Source organism: Pongo pygmaeus, chromosome X (genome assembly GCF_028885625.2).
Source record: "Pongo pygmaeus isolate AG05252 chromosome X, NHGRI_mPonPyg2-v2.0_pri, whole genome shotgun sequence".
Classification (NCBI taxonomy): domain Eukaryota; kingdom Metazoa; phylum Chordata; class Mammalia; order Primates; family Hominidae; genus Pongo; species Pongo pygmaeus.
In genome coordinates this window covers 48,134,131-48,154,529 of record NC_072396.2, presented here as the reverse complement: position 1 = coordinate 48,154,529, position 20,399 = coordinate 48,134,131, and the positions used below count along the sequence as shown (strand labels likewise).

The following is a 20,399-nucleotide window of genomic DNA, read 5'->3' as shown; positions in this document are numbered from 1 at the left end:
ACTGCTCTAAAACTTGCCCCGGTCTCTCACTCTGTCTTATGCCCCTCAAATTCTTTCTTCTGAGGAGGCAAGAATTGAGGTTGCTGCAGACCCGTATGGATTCTCTGCTGCTAAACGGAAGACTCAATACTGTTAACATGTCAATTGTCCCCACCTTTATCAGGAGATTCAACATAATCCCAATCAAACTCCCACCAAATTATTTTGTGGCTATCAAGAAACTGATTCTAAAGTTTATATGGAAAGGCAAAAATCCAAAATAGTCAACATAGTACTAAACAAGAACAAAGTCAGAGGACTGAGACTACCCAACTTCATGACTTACTATAAAACTAGACTAATCAAGACAGAGGTATTGGTGAAAGAATAGGCAAATAGATCAATGGAACAGAATAGAGACCCTAGAAATATATATACACACAAAAACAGTCAACTGATCATTGACAAAGGAGCAAAAGAAATTCGGTGAAGAAATAAGTCTTTTCAACAAATGGTGCTGGAACAACTGGACATCCATATGCAAAAAAAAAAAAAAAAAGAATCTAGACACAGTCCTTATATGTTTCACAAAAATTAACTCAAAACTGGGAGGCCAAGGCAGTGGATCACTTGAGGTCAAGAGTTCGATACCAGCCTGGCCAACATGGTGAAACCCCATCTCTACTAAAAATACAAAAATTAGTCAGTTGTGGTGGTGTGCACCTGTAGTCCCATCTGCTCCAGGGGCTGAGGCAGAATTGCTTGAACCCAGGAGGCAGAGGTTGCAGTGAGCTGAGATCGCACCACTGCACTCCAGCCTGGGTGACAAAGGCTGGAGTGCAGACCCTGTCTCAAAAAAAAAAAAAAAATTAACTCAAAATGGATTGTAGATCTCTATGTAAAATGAAAAACTATAAAATTTCTATAAGATAACAAAGAAGAAAATCCAAGTAACCTTGGGTTTGGTGATGAGTTTTTAAATACAACACCAGCCAAGTGCAGTGGCTCATGCCTGTAATCACAGCACTTTGGGAGGCTGAGGTGGGTGTATCGCTTGAGCCCAGGAGTTCAAGACCAGCCTGGGCAACCTAGTGAGACCCCATCTCTATAAAAATATATATGTATATGAATACAACACCAAAAGTATGACCTGTGAAAGAAAAAAAAAACAGTACGTTGTACATTATTAAAATTAGAAACTTCTCTTCTGTGAAAGACGCTGATGACAGAATAGACAAGCCACAGACTGGGAGAAAATATTTGCAAAACACTTATCTCATAAAGGACTTGTATTGAAACCACCGTTGTAAAATTATAATGAGAAAATTATTACAGTGAAAGAGATCCAACCTAAACCAACTCCATCTTGCTTCTAACCTCCAAACTATCCTTGTTCATTCCTGAGCACAGACCAAACTAACTTTGAGAGGAACTTAGTTTTGTTTTTTGAGACAGAGTCTGGCACTGTCGCCCAGGCTGGAGTGCAGTGGCACGATCTCGGCTCACTGCTACCTCCGCTTCCTGGGTTCAAGCGATTCTCCTGCCTCAGCCTCCCGAGTAGCTGGGATTACAGGTGCAGGCCACCACGCCCGGCTGATTTTTATATTTTTGTAGAGATGAGGTTTCACCATGTTGGCCAGGCTGGTCTCAAACTTCTGACCTCAGGTGATCTGCCTGCGTCGGCCTAAGTGCTGGGATTACAGGCATGAGCCACCGCGCCCAGCGTGAGAGGAACTTGGCTTATAATTTAACGCCGAAACAAAGAGGATAATAGCCCTTTCCCAAAACAAACCCCCTTCCTGCCTGGGGACTAGACTGCCTTTGTAGGACTAAGAAATTAGCCACAAGATTAGAAATAATGATTTAGGAGTCATGCAACTAGAGGCTACAAGATTCTGACTCTAGCCAAATTGTTCCTGGGAATAACATTACAATTGTAAAACCTAAGATTAGTGCTTGAGATATTTTGCAGACTCTGCACTTAATTGATCAGTTGGCACCACCCAGATCCATAAACTGGCTCATCTGGTCTTGTGGCCCCCACCCAGGCACTGACTCAGCACAAGAGGACAGCTTCAACTCCTATGATTTGATCCATGACCTGACCAATCAGCACTTCTAACTCACTGGCCCCTACCCACCAAATTATCCTTAAAAACTCCGATCCCCAACTTTTCAGGGAGACTGATTTGAGTAATAATAAAAATTCCAGTCTCCTGTACAGCTAGATCTGCATGAATTACTCTTTCTCTAGTGCAGTTCCCCTGTCTTGATAAATCAGCTCTGTCTAGGCAGCGGGCAAGGGGAACCCATTGGGAGGTTACAGTATCCAAAACATACAAAGAACTATTAAACTCAACAATAAGAAAACAAACTACTCAATTAAAAAGTGGGCAAAAGATCTGAAAAGATAACCTCATCAAAGACATTCAGATGGTAAATAAGCATATAAAAAGGTCCTCAACATCATGTCACTAGAGAATTGCAAATTAAAACAAGGAGATAGGACCACACACCTATCAGAATGTTTTTAAAAAAAAAAAAAAACAAAGGCTGGGCACGGTGGCTGACACTTGTAATCTCAGCACTTTGGGAGGCTGAGGCAGGAGAATCATTTGAGGCCAGGAGTTCAAGACCAGCCTGGACAACATGGTGAAACCCCGTCTCTACTAAAAATACAAAAATTAGCCAGGCGTGGTGGCACATGCTTGTAGTCCCAGCTACTCTTGGGAGGTTGAGGTGGGAGGATCACCTGAACCCAGGGAGGTTGAGGCTACAGTGAGCTGTGATCATACCACTGCACTGTCTCAAAATAATTAATTAATTAATTAAAAAGCTGACAATACCAAATGCTGGTGTAACCGCCCAATGGGTTCACCTTGCCTGTTGCCCAGACAGAGCAGATTTATTAAGACAGAGAAATTTCAATAGAGAAAGAGTAATTCACACAGAGTAATTCACAAAGACCCGGAGTTGTATTAATACTCAAATCAGTCTCCCCGAGCATTTGGGGATCAGAGTTTTTAAAGGATAATTTGGTGGGGGGGGGGGAGGGGAACGGGGGTAGAGGAGAGCCAGTGTAAGCCGGGAGTGCTGATTGGTCACGTCAAAGATGAATCCGTAGGGAATGGAAGCTGTCTTCTTGTGCTGAGTCAGTTCCTGGGTGGGGGCCACAAGATCAGATGAGCCAGTTTATCGATCTGGGTGTTGCCAGCTGATCCATTAGGTCCAGGGTCTGCAAAATATCTCAAGCACTGATCTTAGGAGCAGTTTAGAGAGGGTCAGAATCTTGTAGTCTCCGGCTGCATGACTCCTAAACCATAATTTCTATCTGGTGGCTAATTTGTTATTCCTACAAAGGCAATCTAGTCCCCAGGCAAGCAGGGGATTTGCCTTGGGAAAAGCCTGTTACCATCTTTGTTTTAAACTATAAACTAAGTTCCTCTCTAAGTTAGTTCAGCCTATGCTCAGGAACGAACAAGGACAGCTCGGAGGTTTGAAGAAAGATGGGGTTGATTAGATTAGATCTCTTTCACTGTCTCAGTTACAATTTTGCAATGGTGGTTTCATTGGTGAAGATGTGGAGTAACAGTAATACTCATTCATTGCTGGTGGGAATGCAAAATCGTGAAAAACTTGGGAAGACAGTTGGGCAGTTTCTCTTTTTTTTTTTTTTTTTGAGACGGAGTTTCACTCTTGTTGCCCAAGCTGGAGTACAATGACGCGATCGTGGCTCACTGCAACCTCTGCCTCTCAGGTTCAAGTCATTCTCCTGCCTCAGCCTCTCAAGTAGCTGGGATTACAGACACCTGCCACCACACCCAGCTAATTTTTTGTATTTGTAGTAGAGATGGGGTTTCACCATGTTGGCCAGGCTGGTCTCGAACTCCTGACCTCAGGTGATCCACCCGCCTCAGCCTCCCAAAGTGCTGGGATTATAGGTGTGAGCTATCACGCCCCGCCTGGGCAGTTTCTTATAAAGTTTATAAAGCTTATATGACATAGTAATTATGCTCCTAGTTATTTAGCCAATTGAGTTCAAAACATGTTCACACAAAAATCCGCACATGAATGTTCATAGTAGCTTTTTTCATCATTGCTAAAACCTATAAACAATGAAAGTGCCCTTCGGTAGGTGAAGGAATAAGCAAACTGTGGTACTTCCAATTCATGGAACTATCAAACCACAAAAAAACATGGAGGAACCTTAAATACAAATTGCTAAGTGAAAGAAGCCAGTTTGAAAAGACTACATACTACATGATTCCAACTACATGACATTTTAGAAAAGGCAAAACTAGACCTGGCATAATAGCTCACACCTGTAAATCCCAGCACTTTGGGAGGCTGAGGTGGGCAAATTGCTTGAGCCCAGGAGTTCAAGACCACATTGGGCAACATGGTAAAACCGTGTCTCTATAAAAAATACTGAAAATTAGCCAGACATGGTGGCATGTGCCTGTGGTCCTAACTACCCAGGAGGCTGAGATGGGAGGATCACCTGAGCCTGGGAGGTGGAGGCTGCAGTGAGCAGTGATCACACCACGGCACTCCAGCCTGGGCAACAGAGTGAGGCACTGTGTCAAAAAAAAAAAAAAGGCAAAACTACAAAGACAGTAAAAAATGAGTGGTTGATAGAGGTTTGGGCAGAGGGAAAGGCAGGATGAATTGCTGAAGCACAGGTGAAACGGAATGAAACTGTATGAAGCTGCACTGGTGGATATATGTCATGATCTATTTGCCAAAACCCGTATGTACAACACAAAGCAGTGAGCCTTACTGTAAACTGTAGGCTATAATTAATAGTAATATATCACTATCAGTTCATTAATTTTTACAAATGTACCACACTAATGCAAGATGTGAATAATAGGGAAAACTGCAACAGTTGTGGGGGGGTTGAGGAGGTGACAGCATATGGAATTATAGGTACTATCTTAACTTTTCTGTACCTCTAAAACTGTATTAAAAATTATTTTCGGCCAGGCACGGTGGCTCATGCCTATAATCCCAGCACTTTGGGAGGCCGAGGTGGGTGGATCACGAGGTCAGGAGTTCAAGGCCAGCCTGGCCAACATGGTGAAACCGTGTCTCTACTAAAAATACAAAAATTAGCCGGGCATGGTGGCGCACACCTGTAATCCTAGCTACTCAGGAGGCTGAGGCAGGAGAATTACTTGAACCCGGGAGGCAGAGGTTGCAGTGAGCCAAGATCGCGCCACTGCACTCCAGCCTGGGTGACAGAGCAAGACTCTGTCTGAAAAAAAAAAAAAAAAAAGATTGTCAGCCGGGCTCAGGGCTCACGACTGTAATCCCAGAACTTTGGGAGGCTGAGGCAAGCGGATCACCTGAGGTCAGGAGCTCGAGACCAACCTGGCCAATGTGGTGAAACCCCGTGTCTACTAAAAACACAAAAAAATTAGCCGGGCATGGTGGCGGGTGCCTGTAATCTCAGCTACTTGGGAGGCTGAGGCAGGAGAACAGCTTGAACCTGGGAGGCAGAGGTGGCAGTGAGCCGAGATTGCACCACTGCACTCCAACCTGGGTGACAGATCGAGACTCCATCTCACAAAAAAAAAAAAAAAAAAAAAAAAAAAAAGATTTCTGGGCATGGTGGCTCACACCTGTAATCCCAGCATTTTCGGAGGCCAAGGCGGGTGGATCACCTGAGGTCAGGAGTTGGAGACCAGTCTGGCCAACATGGTGAAACCCTGTCTCTACTAAAAATACAAAAAATTAGCAGGGTGTGGTGTTGGGCGCCTGTAATCCCAGCTACTCAGGAGGCTAAGGCATGAGAATTGCTTGGGCCGGGGAGGCAGAGGTTGCAGTGAGCCAAGATCACATCACTGCACTCCAGCCTGGGCGATAGAGTGAGACTCTGTCTCAAAAAAAAAAAAAAAAAAAAAAAGATTGTCTCTTAATTCTGTTCTATATGCACTTGGCATACAATCCCGCAATTGTTCTCGCATACATTTACCCCACTGTGTAGGAGTAGAAATACAAACACAGTTTCTCCTACTAGACTCTCATAACATGCTGTGACAACAGATGAGTAAGGGATTTTCCTCACACATCAAGCAAGAGGTCAATTCTGCAGTAGACAACAGCTGGGTGTCCTCCAATTCAATTCCATTCTGACACTATCTGCCAGGACATAGCATCAGGTCCCACAGCTTGAGGGCTCAGTTCTGAAGACTACCCCCACTTCAGACTCCAGAGCTTCATTCTGACCAGCTACAAGTCAAGCTTCCCACAATCCCCTCCTAGGGTTCAATTAATTTGCTAGAGTGGCTCATAGAACTCAAGGAAAGGGTGGGAGTAGTGGCTCATGCCTGTAATGCCAGCACTTTGGGAGGCTAAGGAGAGAGGATCGATTGAGGCCAGGAGTTCAAGACCAGCCTGGGAAACAAAGTGATATCTCATCTGTAAAAAAAAAAAAAATTTTTTTTAATGAGCCGGGTGTGGTGGCACACACCTGTGGTCCTAGCTACTTGGAAGGATCACTTGAACCCAGGAGGCTGAGGCTGCAGTAAGCTATCACTGCACTCCAGCCTGGGTGACACAGAGACCCTGCCTTTAAGAAAAAAAAAAAAAAAAAAACTCAGGGAAATGTGGAGTCCTAATTAGGGAAAAGGAGTTGCTCCAGGACATATAAACAAAAAGAAGACGCAGATAAGTTTAAGTTATGGGTCTGTCTTTCTTTATGGCCTAGGACATATAGTCCTCTTGAGCAAATAATGTACATAACTCACAAACTTCCTGCTTATCATCAAACACTCCAATTCATCATCAAACACCTTGGCTGACAGAAGAATGCAAGTTAGCTCCCTGCTACCTTGGCGTTATCAAACAGCCCAAGAACCATACTATAAAATCTCCAGCAAGCCTTCGTTTCCTCGAAGTCAGTTCCTTTTTTGCTGATTCTACCTGTTGCTCTCTTGCAATGTATTTTTCTACTTTCTCTAATAAATCTGCCTTTCTTTACCTACAACTGTCGTGGTAAATTCTTTTACCTGTGAGCCACCGGCCCAGACAGTGGCCGCTCACCCTCAACAGGAAACACAAAACTGACTATGTTTACTGGTTTATTATAACTGATTTTTTTTTAAGACAGAGTCTTGCTCTTTTGCCCAGGCTAGAGTGCAGTGGTGCGACCTCGGCTCACTGCAACCTCTGCCTCACAGGTTCAAGTGATTCTCCTGCCTCAGCCTCCCGAGTAGCTGGGATTACAGGTGCCCACCACCACACCCAGCTAAATTTTGTATTTTTAGTAGAGATGAGGTTTTATCATGTTGGTCAGGCTGGTCTCGAACTCCTGACCTCAAGCGATCCTCCCACCTCGGCCTCCCAAAGTGCTGGGATTACAGGCATGAGCCACCGTGCTCCACATGAGCTTTATTTTTTGTAGTAATGAGGTCTCACTTTGTTGCCCAGGCTGGTCTTGAATTCCTGGACTCAAGCAATTCTCCAGCCTCTCCCACCAATAAAGGATATTAAAGAATACAAATTCAGGCCGGGCGTGGTGGCTCACACCAATAATCCCAGCACTTTTGGAGGCCAAGGCGGGTGGATCACCTGAGGTCGGGAGTTTGAGACCAGCCTGACCAACACGGAGAAACCTCATCTCTACTAAAAATACAAAATTAGCTGGGTGTAGTGGCATATGCCTGTGATCCCAGCTACTGGGGAGGCTGAGGCAGGAGAATCACTTGAATCCGGGAGGTGGAGGTTGCAGTGAGCCGAGATCACGCCATTGCACTCCAGCCTGTGCAACAAGAGCGAAACTCCATCTCAAAAAAAAAAAAAAAAGAATACAAATAAATCACAGCCAAATAAAAAGATACATAGGGCAAGGCATGTGGGAAGGGGCCTGGAGTCTTCATGCCCTCTCTGGGTGCACCACCCTCCAGGAACCCCCATGTGTTCGGCTACCCAGAAGCTCTCCAAACTTTATCCTTTTGGGGTTTTAGGGGGGCTTCATTATGTAGGCATGATTGATTAAATCATTTGCCCTTGTGGATGGACTTGACTGTCAGCACCCTCTCCCCTTCAGGTGGTTGGAGAGTCCCAACCCTCTAAACCTACCTTAGTCTTTCTGGTGACCAGCCCCATTCGGAAGCTGCCTAGGGACTGCCAGGCATCAGTCAACTCATTAGCATACAAAAAGACACTTTAGTACTTTAGAGATTCCGAGGATATTAGGAGTTGTTTGCCAGGAAAGACCAATTATATATTTCACAGTATCACGCCCCTACAAAAACCTTACACAAACTATTATAGGATCTTTATTCATAATATCCAACAACTAGAAACAACCAAGATGTCTTTCAACCAGTGAATGGTTAAACTGTTTGGTACATCCATGCCATGGAAAAGTATCAGCAATAAAAGGAATGGGCAGGGCACGGTGGCTCACGCCTGTAATCCCAGCACTTTGGGAGGCTGAGGCAGGTGGATCACGAGGTCAGGAGCTCGAGACCAGCCTGGCCAACATGGTGAAACCCCGTCTCTACTAAAGATACAAAAAATTAGCCAGGTGTGGTGGCATGCACTTGTAATACCAGCTACTCGTGAGGCTGAGGCAGGAGAATAGCTTGAACCCGGGAAGCAGAGGTTGCGGTGAGCCAAGATTGCGCCATTGCACTCCAGCCTGGGTGACAGGGCGAGAGTCTGTCTCAAAAAAAAAAAAAAATGGAATGAACTATTGATATACTGTTAGCTATTGGTATCTCCACAGAATCTTGCTGAATGACGAAAGCCAGTCCCAAAAGATACATACTGTACAATCCGATTAATACAACAGTCTCTCTTTTTTGTCCTTTTTTTTTCCTTTTTGTGGAGAACAGGGTCTCACTATATTGCCCAGGCAGGTCTCAAACTCCTAGGCTCAAACTATCCTCCTGCTTCTGCCTCCCTAAGAGCTGGGATTACAGGCATGAGCCGCCATGCTCGGCAAATAAAACATATATTTTTTTTTGAGACAGGGTCTCACTCTGTCACCCAGGCAGAGTGCAGTGGCGTGATATTGGCTTACTGCAACCTCCGCCTCCGGGTTCAAGTGATTTTCCAGCCTCAACCTTCCGAGTAGCTGGGAGTACAGGTGCGCGCCATAACACCTGGTTAATTTTTGTATTTTTAGTACAAACAGGGTTTCACTATGTTGGCCAGGCTGGTCTCAAACTCCTGGCCGCAAGTGATCCACCTGCCTCGGCCTCCCAAAGTGCTGGGATTACAGGTGACAGGCATGAGCCACCACGTCCAGCCACAACATTCTTGAAATGAAAAAATTATAGTATTGGAGAACAGATTAGTGGTGCCCCAGGGTTAAGAGGGGAGTGATGGAGGAAGTGAAGTGGTTGTGTCTATTTAATGACAACATGGGGGATCCTTGTGGGGATGGAAATGCTCTGCATGTCAATATCCTGGGTATTACGAGATGTTACTACTGGGGACAAAAACTAGGTAAATGGTACATTGCATTTGAATCTACAATTATCTCAAAATATAAATTTAACTAAAAATAAATAAAAAAATAAAGAACATATAGAAAAAAATAGGATCCTCTTCCTTACCTCAAAAGATCTGCCAGGTTCTCCCGGAATCAGGGCAGGGAATCTCTGGGGTGATGTCCCATTAGCTGGCATGTTCACCCTGGGCCTCAGCCCACCTTCCGTGCTGGACAGCTGTCTGTGTGTAGAGAGGGTCCTGCAGCCTCCAGTAAGGGGTAAGGCTCAATGGCTCCACAGAGACACCAAGAAATCCTAAAAGGACAGTATCCGTATCATCAGTGTCATCCCATATTCATGCCACAATGTTCAGCATCCCCAGAGCATGAGTCAAGGTGGATTACAAAATGATCAAATTTGGGGCCAGATTAATGAGCTTGGGGTCCCTTCTTGAGTGGCTCTACCAGGTGCTTCACTCGCTACTCAGCCAGCCTACACCTCAGTTCAAGTTCAAGGCAGATCTGGGTTTAGGAGAAGTAGAACTGGGGCAGTGCTTAAGGGTGCTTAAGGGTGCTTAAGGCCCATGGGGTGGGCAGGTAATGGACAGGTTCAAGGGGACCTGGTGGGTGACTGTGAGGGCAGGAAACCTGGAAAGCTGATAATCTAAATGAAAGGAAATCGGCCGGTCCTTTCTTCTGCCGTCTTTTGTTTTCTTCCACTCTTAGATGAAATATCCCTCTTAAATTCTTTTACTGGGAAGCTTTTAGCCTCTTCTTTCCAGAAAAAAATGGTTCAATCTTAATAATGTTATGTATTTTTTCTTTTTCTTTTTTTTTTTTTTTGAGATGGAGTTTCGCTCTTGTCGCCCGGGTTGCAGTGGAATGGTGCGATCTCGGCTCACAGCAACCTCCGCCTCCCAGGTTTAAGCGATTCTCCTGCCTCAGCCTCCCTAGTGGCTGGGATTACAGGCGCCCGCCACCACGCCCAGCTAATGTTTGTATTTTTAGTAGAGACGGGTTTTCACTATGTTGGTCAGGCTGGTCGCGAACTCCTGACCTCAAGTGATCCTCCCGCCTCAGCCTCCCAAAGCGCCAAAGTGCTGGGATTACAGGCGTGAGCCACCGCACCCGGCCTAATGTTATGTATTACATCAACAAATTACAGGGGGAAACACTCTGCTGTTAACTTACACCAAAAAAGCATCCAACGCAATTCAGCAGCCATTACTAATATAAGCTCAAACTAAAATCAGGGAAAAAGTAAATCACTTAAATGCCACAAAAATCAATTATGAAACATAACCCTGAAACACCATGCTAAAAAGTAAAATGATGAAGCTATTGCCGTAAAATTAGTACTGTCTGCTATAACCCAAAATTGTTTTGTGGGCTCTAGCTCACACAAGAGAAGATGAAATAGAGTGGGCTGGGCACAGTGGCTCATGCCTGTAATCTCAGAACTTTGGGAGGCTGAGACAGGAGGGTTGCTTGAGTCCAGGAGTTTGAAACCAGCCTTGGCAACAAAGTGAGACGCTGTCTTTACAAGAAAGAAAATAATCCGAGTGTGGTGGTCCACACCTGTAGTGCCAGCTACTAAGGAAGCTGAAGCAGAAGGATAGCTTAAGCCTGAGAGGTGGAGGCTGCAGTGACCTGTGATGGCGGCACTGCACTCCAGCCTGGGTGACAGAGCAAGACTTTGTGAAAGAAAGAAAGAAAGAAAGAGAGAGAGAGAGAAAGAAAGGAAAGAAAGAAAGAGAAAGAAAGAAAGAAAGACGGAAGGAAGGAAGGAAGGAGAGAGAGAGAGAAAGAAAGAAAGAAAAAGAAAGAGAAAAGAAAAGAAATAAATAATCAGGCTAGGTGCAGTGGCTCACGGCTTTAATCCCAACACTTTGGGAGGCCGAGGCAAGAGGATCCCTTGAGCCCAGGTGTTCAAAACTAACCTGGACAACATGGCAAAACCCAGTATCCTTAAAAAACAAACAAACAAACAAAAACACACACACAGAGTTGCAGTGAGTTGAGATCACTCCACTACACTCCAGCCTAGGCGACAGAGTGACACTTTGTTTCTATTAAAGAAAAAAAAAAAAAAAGAGGCCGGAGGAGGTGGCTCACGCCTGTAATCCCAGCACTTTGGTAGGCCAAGGCAGGCTGATCACCTGAGGTCAGCAGGTCAGGAGTTCGAGACCATGGTGAAACCCCGTGTCTACTAAAAACACAAAAATTAGCTGGACATGGTGGCACACACCTGTAATCCCAGCTACTCGGGAGACTGAGGCAGGAAAATTGCTTGAACTCGGGAGGCAGAGACTGCAGTGAGCCGAGATCGTGCCATTGCACTTCAGCCTGGGCGACAGAGCAAGACTTCACCCCAAAAACAAAACAAAACAAAACAAAAAAAGCAAGAAAGAAAAAGAAAAAGAAAAAAAGGCAGAAACAAAAAAGAAAATAATAATTAGGGTGAACATGAACAGTGGGAAGAAATGAAAATGAAAATGTAGCTTTCTATCCAATAAGATGATTTTATACATAGAAAACCTACCAGACTGCTAAAAGACTACTAAAATTAATAGGGTATAATATAATGTAAGGGGCTGGATACAAGGTAAAATTATAAAAGCAGATAGGTTTTTTTTTTTTTTTGAGATGGAGTCTCACTCTGCCGCCCAGGCTAGAGTGCAGTGGCACGATCTCGGCTCACTGCAACCTCTGCCTGGGCTAAAGCAATTCTGAGATTCTGCTGCCTCAGCCTCCTGAGTAGCTGGAGTTACAGGCGTGCGCCACCACTCCCGGCTAATATTTGTATTTTTAGTAGAGATGGGGTTTCACCATGTTGGTCAGGCTGATCTCAGACTCCAGACCTCGTGATCCTCCCACCTCGGCCTCCCAAAGTGCAGGGATTATAGGCATGAGCCGCCGCGCCTGGCCAAAAGCAGATAGTTTCTCTGTATAATAACAATGAGGCAATGGAAACAAAATTGCATAAATAATGATAGCAAAAACTATATAAAATACGTAAGTGTAAGTATAACTTTTTTTTTTTTGAGACAAGGTCTCCCTCTGTCACCCAAGCTGGAGTGCAGGGGTGCAATCACGGCTTTCGGAATCAGGCGATCCTCCCACCTCAGCTTCCGGAGTAGCTGGGACTACAGGAACGCTCCACCACGCCCAGCTAATTTTTCTTCCTTTCTTTTTTTTTTTTTTTTTTTTTTTTGGGCAGACAGGGTTCTCCCTGCGTTGCCCAGGCCGGTCTCGACTCCTGGACTCAACCGATCGCCCTCCTCGGCCTTCCAAAGTGCTGGGATTACAGGGGTAAGCCACCGCGCCCAGCCAGAATAAACATTTTAAGGAGGTGGGCCTATACGATTACAAAAGAAAAAAAATTTTGACAAATATAAAATAGTCGGCCTGGGGCAGTGGCTCACGCCTGTAATCCCAGCACTTTCGGAGGCCGAGGCGAGTGGATCGTTTGAATCCAGGAGTTCGAGACCAGCCTGGGCAACATGGCAAGACCGCCATCTCCACTAAAAATATAAAAATTAGCTGGGCGTGGTGGCGCGTGCCAGTAATCCCAGCGACTCGGGAGGCCGAGGCACGAGAATCGCTGGAAACTGGGAGGCGGAAGTTGTAGTGAGCGGAGATCGCGCCACTGCCCTCCAGCCTGGGCGACAGAGCGAGACTCCGTCAAAAAAAAAAAAGAAAGAAAGAAAGAAAAGATGGTGTATACAAAATATTCTTGATTGCAGCTAAAGAGATTCTTAAGGAAAAACGCATGCTCTTAAAATTTTTTTTAACAAAGAAAGGCTGAGCATTAATGAATTAACATCCAATTTAAGAAGTTAGAGAAAACAGTACAGATAAGAGCAGAAATGAAAGAAATAGAAAACGAAGGTACATCAGAAGAGATCTGTGATCAGAGGAGCAACAAGGTCAAAAGTTGTTTTTTTGGAAAGGCTAATGAAATTAGCAAACCTCTGGGAATACTGATAAAGGAAAAACCTAAAGCGCACACTATTAAGGCTGGACATCAAGACACAGCAGGGAATCTAAAACCTGACTACTCCAGAGGCCCTCATCCCTGACGCTCATAGATTCCCATTCATTAGGTTCTTTATTTCCCCACCAATTGACACCACAACTGCCAATGCATCATCCCCCGAAGGCAACAAAGCCTCAAAATCACCTGAGCGACTATCACGCCATAAAACCTCATGCACTGCATTTAGCGTCGCGCGCCAAGAAGACTTAAACGGCCTCTGAGGGGGATTTCCGTTTCCTGTCCTCACCCCTGACACTGCACCTTCTAGGGCTGTTGATTTTGCACACGATCATTAGGACTGAGAGGTTGTAGTCTACTCACTGAACACAGCGCTGTTACGGATCAGCGGAGACTTGGTCCATGAGTGGCGTTGTCAGGCGAGGAATATGGCTGCGCTATGTCGTGTCTCATGGGAGCCGCCATCTTAGCACCCATCCGTACAGTGGGCTGTTCCACAGAAGGCGGGGGCGAGAGGGCGTTCACGGGTAGAACCCTCTAAGGGCAAGATTCTGGGAGAAGCTGGTCTTTGGAACTCGGTTCTATAAGTTTGGGCAAAGTTTAAAGAAGCAGAGGTGCGCCCCCTACCCAGGGAGGAGGGGGGCGTGTTCTGATGTTCAAGGGAGACACCACTGGGCAAGAGGGGGAAGAAGTCAAGGTGGTACAATCCCCCCCTTGGAGATACCACTGGGAAGAGGGGGAGAAATCAGGTTAACACAGGTGCCCGTCGTGGGCGATACCACTGGAGAAGAGGGGAAAGGAGTCAGGGTGTACAATCTCTCGATGTGCTGCAGTTATCATGGAGAAGACTTGAATTCCCCCCATCTCCGTTACCCTCCTTGCCCCACTACAATGATAGTAGTTAGGAATAATAATAATAGCCTTTGATATGGACAACCAATGGTTTTTTTTTCCTTTTTTTTTTTTTGAGTTTCACTCTTGTTGCCCAGGCTGGAGTGCAATGGCACGGTCTCGGCTCTCCACAACCTCCGCCTCCTGGGTTCAAGCGATTCTCCCGCCTCAGCCCCCCGAGTAGCTGGGATTATAGGCATGCTCCGCCACGCCCGGCTAATTTTGTATTTTTAGTAGAGACGGGGTTTCTCCATGTTGGTCAGGCTGGTCTTGAACTCCCGACCTCAGGTGATTTGCCTGCCTCAGCCTCCCAAAGTGCTGGGATTATAGGCGTGAGCCACCGCGCCTGGCCATGGACAACTAATTTTTTTAGCAAATTGTCAATAGAAAAATGCTTAGAGGCCAGGCGCAGTGGTTCATACCTCTAATCCCAGCACTTTGGGAGGCTGAGGTGGGCGGATCACTTGAGATCCACAGTTCGAGACTAGCCTGGGCAACATGATGAAACTCGTCTCTACTAAAAATACAAAAATTAGCCGGGTGTGGTGGCACACGCCTGTAGTCCTAGCTACTCAAGAGGCTGAGGTGGGAGGATCGCTTCAGCCCAGGAGTTAGAGGCTGCAGTGAGTTATGATTGCACCACTGCACTCCAGCCTGGGTGACAGAGTGAGACCCCATTTCAATGTATTTTAAAAAAAGAAAAATGCTTAGAAAACAGCCAGGTGCGGCGGCTCATGCCTGTAATCCCAACACTTTGGGAAGGGGGTGCAGGAGGATCGCTTGAGGTCAGGAGTTCAGGACCAGCCTCGGCAAAATGGCAAAACCCTTCTCTACCAAAAATACAAAACTTAACGGGTGTGGTGGTGTGCATCTGTAGTCTCAGCTACTCAGGACGCTGAGGTGGGAAGATGGCTTGAACCCGGGAGGCAGTGATTGCAAGTGAGCAGAGATCGCACCACAGCACTCCACCCTGGTCAACCGAGTGATACCCTGTCTAAAAGAGAAAGAAAAGGAGAGGAGAGGGGAGGGGAGAGGAGGGGGCCTGGTGCCGTGGCTCACACCTGTAATCCCAATACTTTGGGAGGCCAAAGTGGGTGGATCACCTGAGGTCAGGAGTTCGAGACCAACCTGGCTAACACGGTGAAACTCCATCTCTTGTATTAGTAAAATACAAAAATTGGTCGGGCATAGTGGTGCATGCCTGTAGTCCCAGTGACTCAGGAGTCTGAGACAGGAGAATAGCTTGAACCTGGGAGGTGGAGGTTGCAGTTAGCCGAGATCACATCACTGCACTCCAGCCTGGGTGAAAGAGCGAGACTCCATCTCAAACAAACAAAAAATGTTATTGATCTTGGCTGGGTGCGATAGTCCACGCCTGTAATCCCAGAATTTGGGGGAAGGCCGAGGTGGGCAGATCACTTGAGACCAGCCTGGGCAACATAGTGAGACCTCATCTCTGCAAAAAATAAACAAAATTAGTTGCGCATGGTGACACGCACCTGTAGTCCCAGCTACTCAGGAGGTGAGGAAGTGGGAGGATCTCTTGAGCCTGGGAGGTCCAGACTGCAGTGAGCCATGATCGCACCACTGCACTGCAGCCTGAGGAATGGAGCGAAACACTGTCTCAATCAATCAAATGGTATTGATCTTGATTACTGAGTTTTTTTTAGTACCCCCTTATATTTTACACTTAAGGTGAATGCCTCCCTCACCTTACCCTAGTCCTAGCCCTGCAGAGAAAACTTGTTCTCTAAAATCATAGACTATCGGAAATTTTCCTGTTTGAAATAATCTCAATAAGAATAAAACCTCCTACTCTTCCCTGGAGGATCTAAGTTACTTTGACACAGAGAAACAGCCTTGATTTCTGACCCAGGTGCAGAGCTTCAGATAATGGGTATCTGAAGCCAAAACTTCACATCTATGTTTAGTGTTTATTTTTTTCTTTTCTTTTTCTCTTTTCTTTTTTTTCTGAGATAGGGTCTCACTCTGTCACCCAGGCTGAAGTGCAGTGGCATGATCACAGCTCACTGCAGCCTCAGCCTCCTAGGCTCAAGTGATCCTCCCACCTCAGCCTCCCAAGTAGCTGACAGACTACAGGCACACGCCACAACACCCGGCTACCTTTGTTCATTTTTTGTAAAGACAAGATATTACTGTGTTGCCCAGGCTGGTCTTGAACTCTTGGGCTCAAGGGATTCACCCACCTCAAGTGCTAGGATTACAGGCCTGAGCCACTGCACACAGCCTATCTTTTGTGTGTGTGTGTGTGTGTGTGTGTGTGTGTGTGTGTGTGTGTGTGTGTGTTTTGAGACACAGTCTCGCTCTGTTGCCCAGGCTGGAGTGCAGTGTGTGATCTCCACTCACTGCAACCTCCGCCTCCCGGGTTCATGCAATTCTCCTGCCTCAGCCTCCCAAGTAGCTGGGATTACAGGCATGTGCCACCACACTCAGCTAATTTTTGTATTTTTAGTAGAGACAGGGTTTCATCATGTTGGCCAGGCTGGTCTCGAACTGCTAACCTCAGGTGATCCAACTGCCTCAGCCTCCCAAAGTGCTGGGATTACAGGCGTGAGCCACTGCACCCAGCTTCTTTTGTGTTTCTAAAGAAAAAGGACCCTAAGTCTGCTTCACAGTCTGAACCTAGTGTTAATTCTTTCCCATACCAACCTCCTTTGCTTTTGGGCTTGTCAAAACACTGCTTCATTTAAACTTTACCTAAACTCCACTCCTATATCCTATACTAATCCCATTTCTTCCTTTGTTCATTGACACTAAGGTGATCAACCAATCCTGTTTGCCCAGGAATAGGGTTTACTGGGACAAGGGCATTCAGTACTAAAAGCAGGAAAGTCCTAGGCAAACTGGAACAAGTTAAGTTACCTTAGGTGAGACATCCCCACAGTTCCTGTGGGGTGTGGTCTTCCTTGCCACAGCAGGTTAATAAACCCATCTCTTTCGGGACTATGGATGTGACCTTGGTAGTCTTTATCAAGGCCATTAATGTTGGAAGAGTTCACAGAGGTGAAGTTTGAGATCAGTCCTAGTATATGCATTGACGGTGGAAAAATGAATAGGCCTGATTCAGGCTCCAGGTCAGCGGGGCATTGCTGGGGGAATAGTTAAAGGCTGAATGCTAAGCTATACCAGAAAGGCATTGATGGTGGAAGAGTTATCAGAGCACTAGATTGAGGTCAGACTAAATACTGCTGGGAAGCCGGGCGTGGTGGCTCACGCCTGTAGCAGCCTGGCCAACATGGTGAAACCCTGTCTCTACCAAAAATACAAAAATTAGCTGGATGTGGTGGCTCACGCCTGTAATCTCAGCTACTCGGGAAGCTGAGACAGGAGAATCGCTTGAACCCGGGAGGCAGAGGTTGCAGTGAGCTGAGATCGCGCCACTGCACACCAGCCTGGGCGATAGAGTGAGACTGTCTCAAAAAAAAAAAAAAAAAAGATGGGGTTTAAAGTTGGTCCAGAAGTGGTGAAAATGTTAACAGGGGCCCAGATTTTAGATTTTGACAAGAGAATTATTGACGGTGGATTAGATAACAGATGACCAAGTTCGAGGTCCAGCCAGATGAGCAGTGGTGGCAGCAGAGTTCATAGAAACCAGCAGTTTGAGATTTCTTGTCTAGACCAAATCTGGGGAGTTGTAGACAGATGGTGCAGCTGACCAGTGGCTGCATCGGGGAGGTGGGATCTGGTTTCTGGTGGCCAATGGAATGAAGTAGCAGCCTGTTCTAGGGAGAAGCCCCTGTTGCTATGTGCAGGGTGAAAGGGACCTGAGTTGCTATAAATAGTTAGCCAATGAATGCACGAGAAGATGGGCTTTAGTCTCTTCAGCCTATGGCAGTCATGGTAAACTGTTACTAGGTAGTAACTAACCCCGTTGCCATGTGAAGTGAGGCAGCCAAAGCCTAGCTTGAGAAGCTGTGGACAGAAGGCGCAGTTAGCTAATGGCTGAATATAAGAAACAGGCTCTGGTCTCCCAGGTCAATATGAGGCTGCCTGATCTGTAAATTAGCAGAAGTCCCCATTGTCCAGTGCAAGGAAGGGTCAGGACGAACATAGCCTGACGGGGGTGCAGGTAAATAGCACAGCTGGAGGTAGTTGAAGTGGGTAGGGGCACAGCCCGAGGTTGCTTTGGAGAGATGGCGCAGCTAGCCAATGGCTCTGCGTGGGAGGCAAGCTTTAGTCTCCATGGCCAATGAAATGCGAACATCCTTGTCACTAGGCGACATAATTTTGCGGTTCAAATTACATCATTAAGAATGAAGCATCTTAATGCCTGAGAGACTAAATCACTTTGACACAGAACAGCAGCCTCAATTTCCAACCCAAGTGGAAGACTGGGAGGAGATGTAACATGAGAGGTTGCAGACAGATGACACAAAAAGGAAAATAAATAAGTTAAATTAACTTTAATAACATACTTTGTTTGAACTACATTAACCAAACATTCTTATTTCAACAGGTAATACATTTTTAAAATTACCTAGATTTTTGGCATTCTTTTTGTGGTAATAAGACTGTGAAATCAGATGTGTATTTTACACTGACAGCACATCTCAATTTTGAAAGTTAAATTTTCATCAGAAATACTTGATTTGTACTTAGATTTCACAAAATTTAGTTGAAAACATAGGTTAACATTCCTGGCGTGGTGGCACACGCCTGGAATCCCAGCATTTTGGAAGGCCGAGGTGGGTCGATCACCTGAGGTCAGGAGTTTGAGACCAGCCTGGCCAACATGGAGAAACCCCGTGTCTACTAAAAATACAAAAAATTAGCCGGGTGTGGTGGCGTGTGCCTGGGAGGTTAAGGCAGGAGAATCGCTTAAACCCGGGAGGTGGAGGTTGCAGTGAGCCAAGATCACGCCATTGTACTCTGGCCTGGCAACAAGAGCGAAACTCTGTCTCAAAAAACAAAAACAAAAATATTCTCAAGTGGCCAGGCACAGTGGCTTATGCCTGTAATCCCAGTACTTGGGGAGGCCAAGGAGGGAGGATTACTTAAGGCCAGGAGTTCCAGACTAGCCTGGGCAACACAGTGAGACCCTGTCTCTACAAAAACTAAACAAAATTAGCTAGTCATCGTGGTGCTCCCCTGTGGTCCCAGCTACTCAGGAGGCTGAGGAGGGAAGATGGCTTATGACCAGAGGTTCCAGGCTGCAGTGAGCTATGATTGTGCCACCATACTCCAGCCTGGGCAACAAAGACAGATCCTGTCTCTAGAAATAAATAAACAACAAACAACAACAAATTCACAAGTCATTCCAAATATACTTTAAAAGTTTTCCAATAATTGAATTATCTATTTTATTGTGTGTGTGTTAATTTTATTTATTTTTTACTTTTGTGGGTACATAGTGGGTGTGTGAGTATCTAATTTAAATGTTAAGTTAACTAAAATGAATAAATTTAAAAATTCAGTTCCTCAATCTGATTAACCTCATAGTTTTTGTTTTGTTTTGTTTTGAAACAGGGTGTTGCTTTGTCGCCCAGGCTGGAGGGCAGTGGTACAATCATAGCTCACTGCAGCCTCGATCTCCTGGGCTCAAACAATCCTTCTGCTTCAGCCTCCCAAAATGCTGAGATTACAGCCATGACCACTGTACCTGGCCTCATTAGCCTCAAGTGCTCAATAACCATGTGGCTATTTCGGCCTTATCTGATGGCACAATTCTAGACAACATGACATTTTTTTTGAGACAGGGTTTCACTCTGTCGCCCAGGCTGCAGTGCAGTGACATGACCACAGCTCACTGCATCCTTGACCTCCCAGGCTCAGATGATCCTCCCATCTCAGCCTCCTGAGTAGCTGCTACTACAGGCGCAAGTCACCACACCCCAGCTAATTTTTGTAGAGACAGAGTTTTGCCACGTTGCCCAGGCTTGTCTCAAACTCCTGGGCTCAAGTGATCCTCCCATATTGGCCTCCCAAAGTGCCAGGATTACAGGGGTGAGGCACCGCACCCAGCCTCAATAACATGCCATTGATGGTGATGGAGCTGAGTGATATTGTGGAATATTTATTTGGTTTTGTCCCAGTTTCCAGACGAATGGCTCCAAAAACCCTTGGAAT

The 20,399-nt window shown here is 45.8% G+C and overlaps 1 protein-coding gene across 2 annotated transcripts in view; it reads right to left on the bottom strand.

Annotated features, from left to right (window-relative positions):
- ZNF157 (zinc finger protein 157) overlaps window positions 1–14,097 on the bottom strand; it is a 49,275-nt gene extending 35,178 nt beyond the window's left edge. The window contains exons 1-3 of one of the 2 annotated variants that reach the window (XR_010125413.1): window positions 13,608–13,723; window positions 9,552–9,740; window positions 8,283–8,649 (exon numbers count right to left, since the gene is read on the bottom strand). Coding sequence is in view for 1 of the 2 variants with exons in the window: in XM_054471005.2 (XP_054326980.1) it covers window positions 9,552–9,623 (72 nt within the window). In the remaining variant the exon portion in view is untranslated. Of the gene's footprint in view, window positions 1–8,282; window positions 8,650–9,551; window positions 9,741–13,607; window positions 13,724–13,784 lie in introns of those variants that run through there. The other variant, XM_054471005.2, reaches the window with a different exon arrangement.
- Between the last annotated feature and the right edge of the window lie 6,302 nt (window positions 14,098–20,399).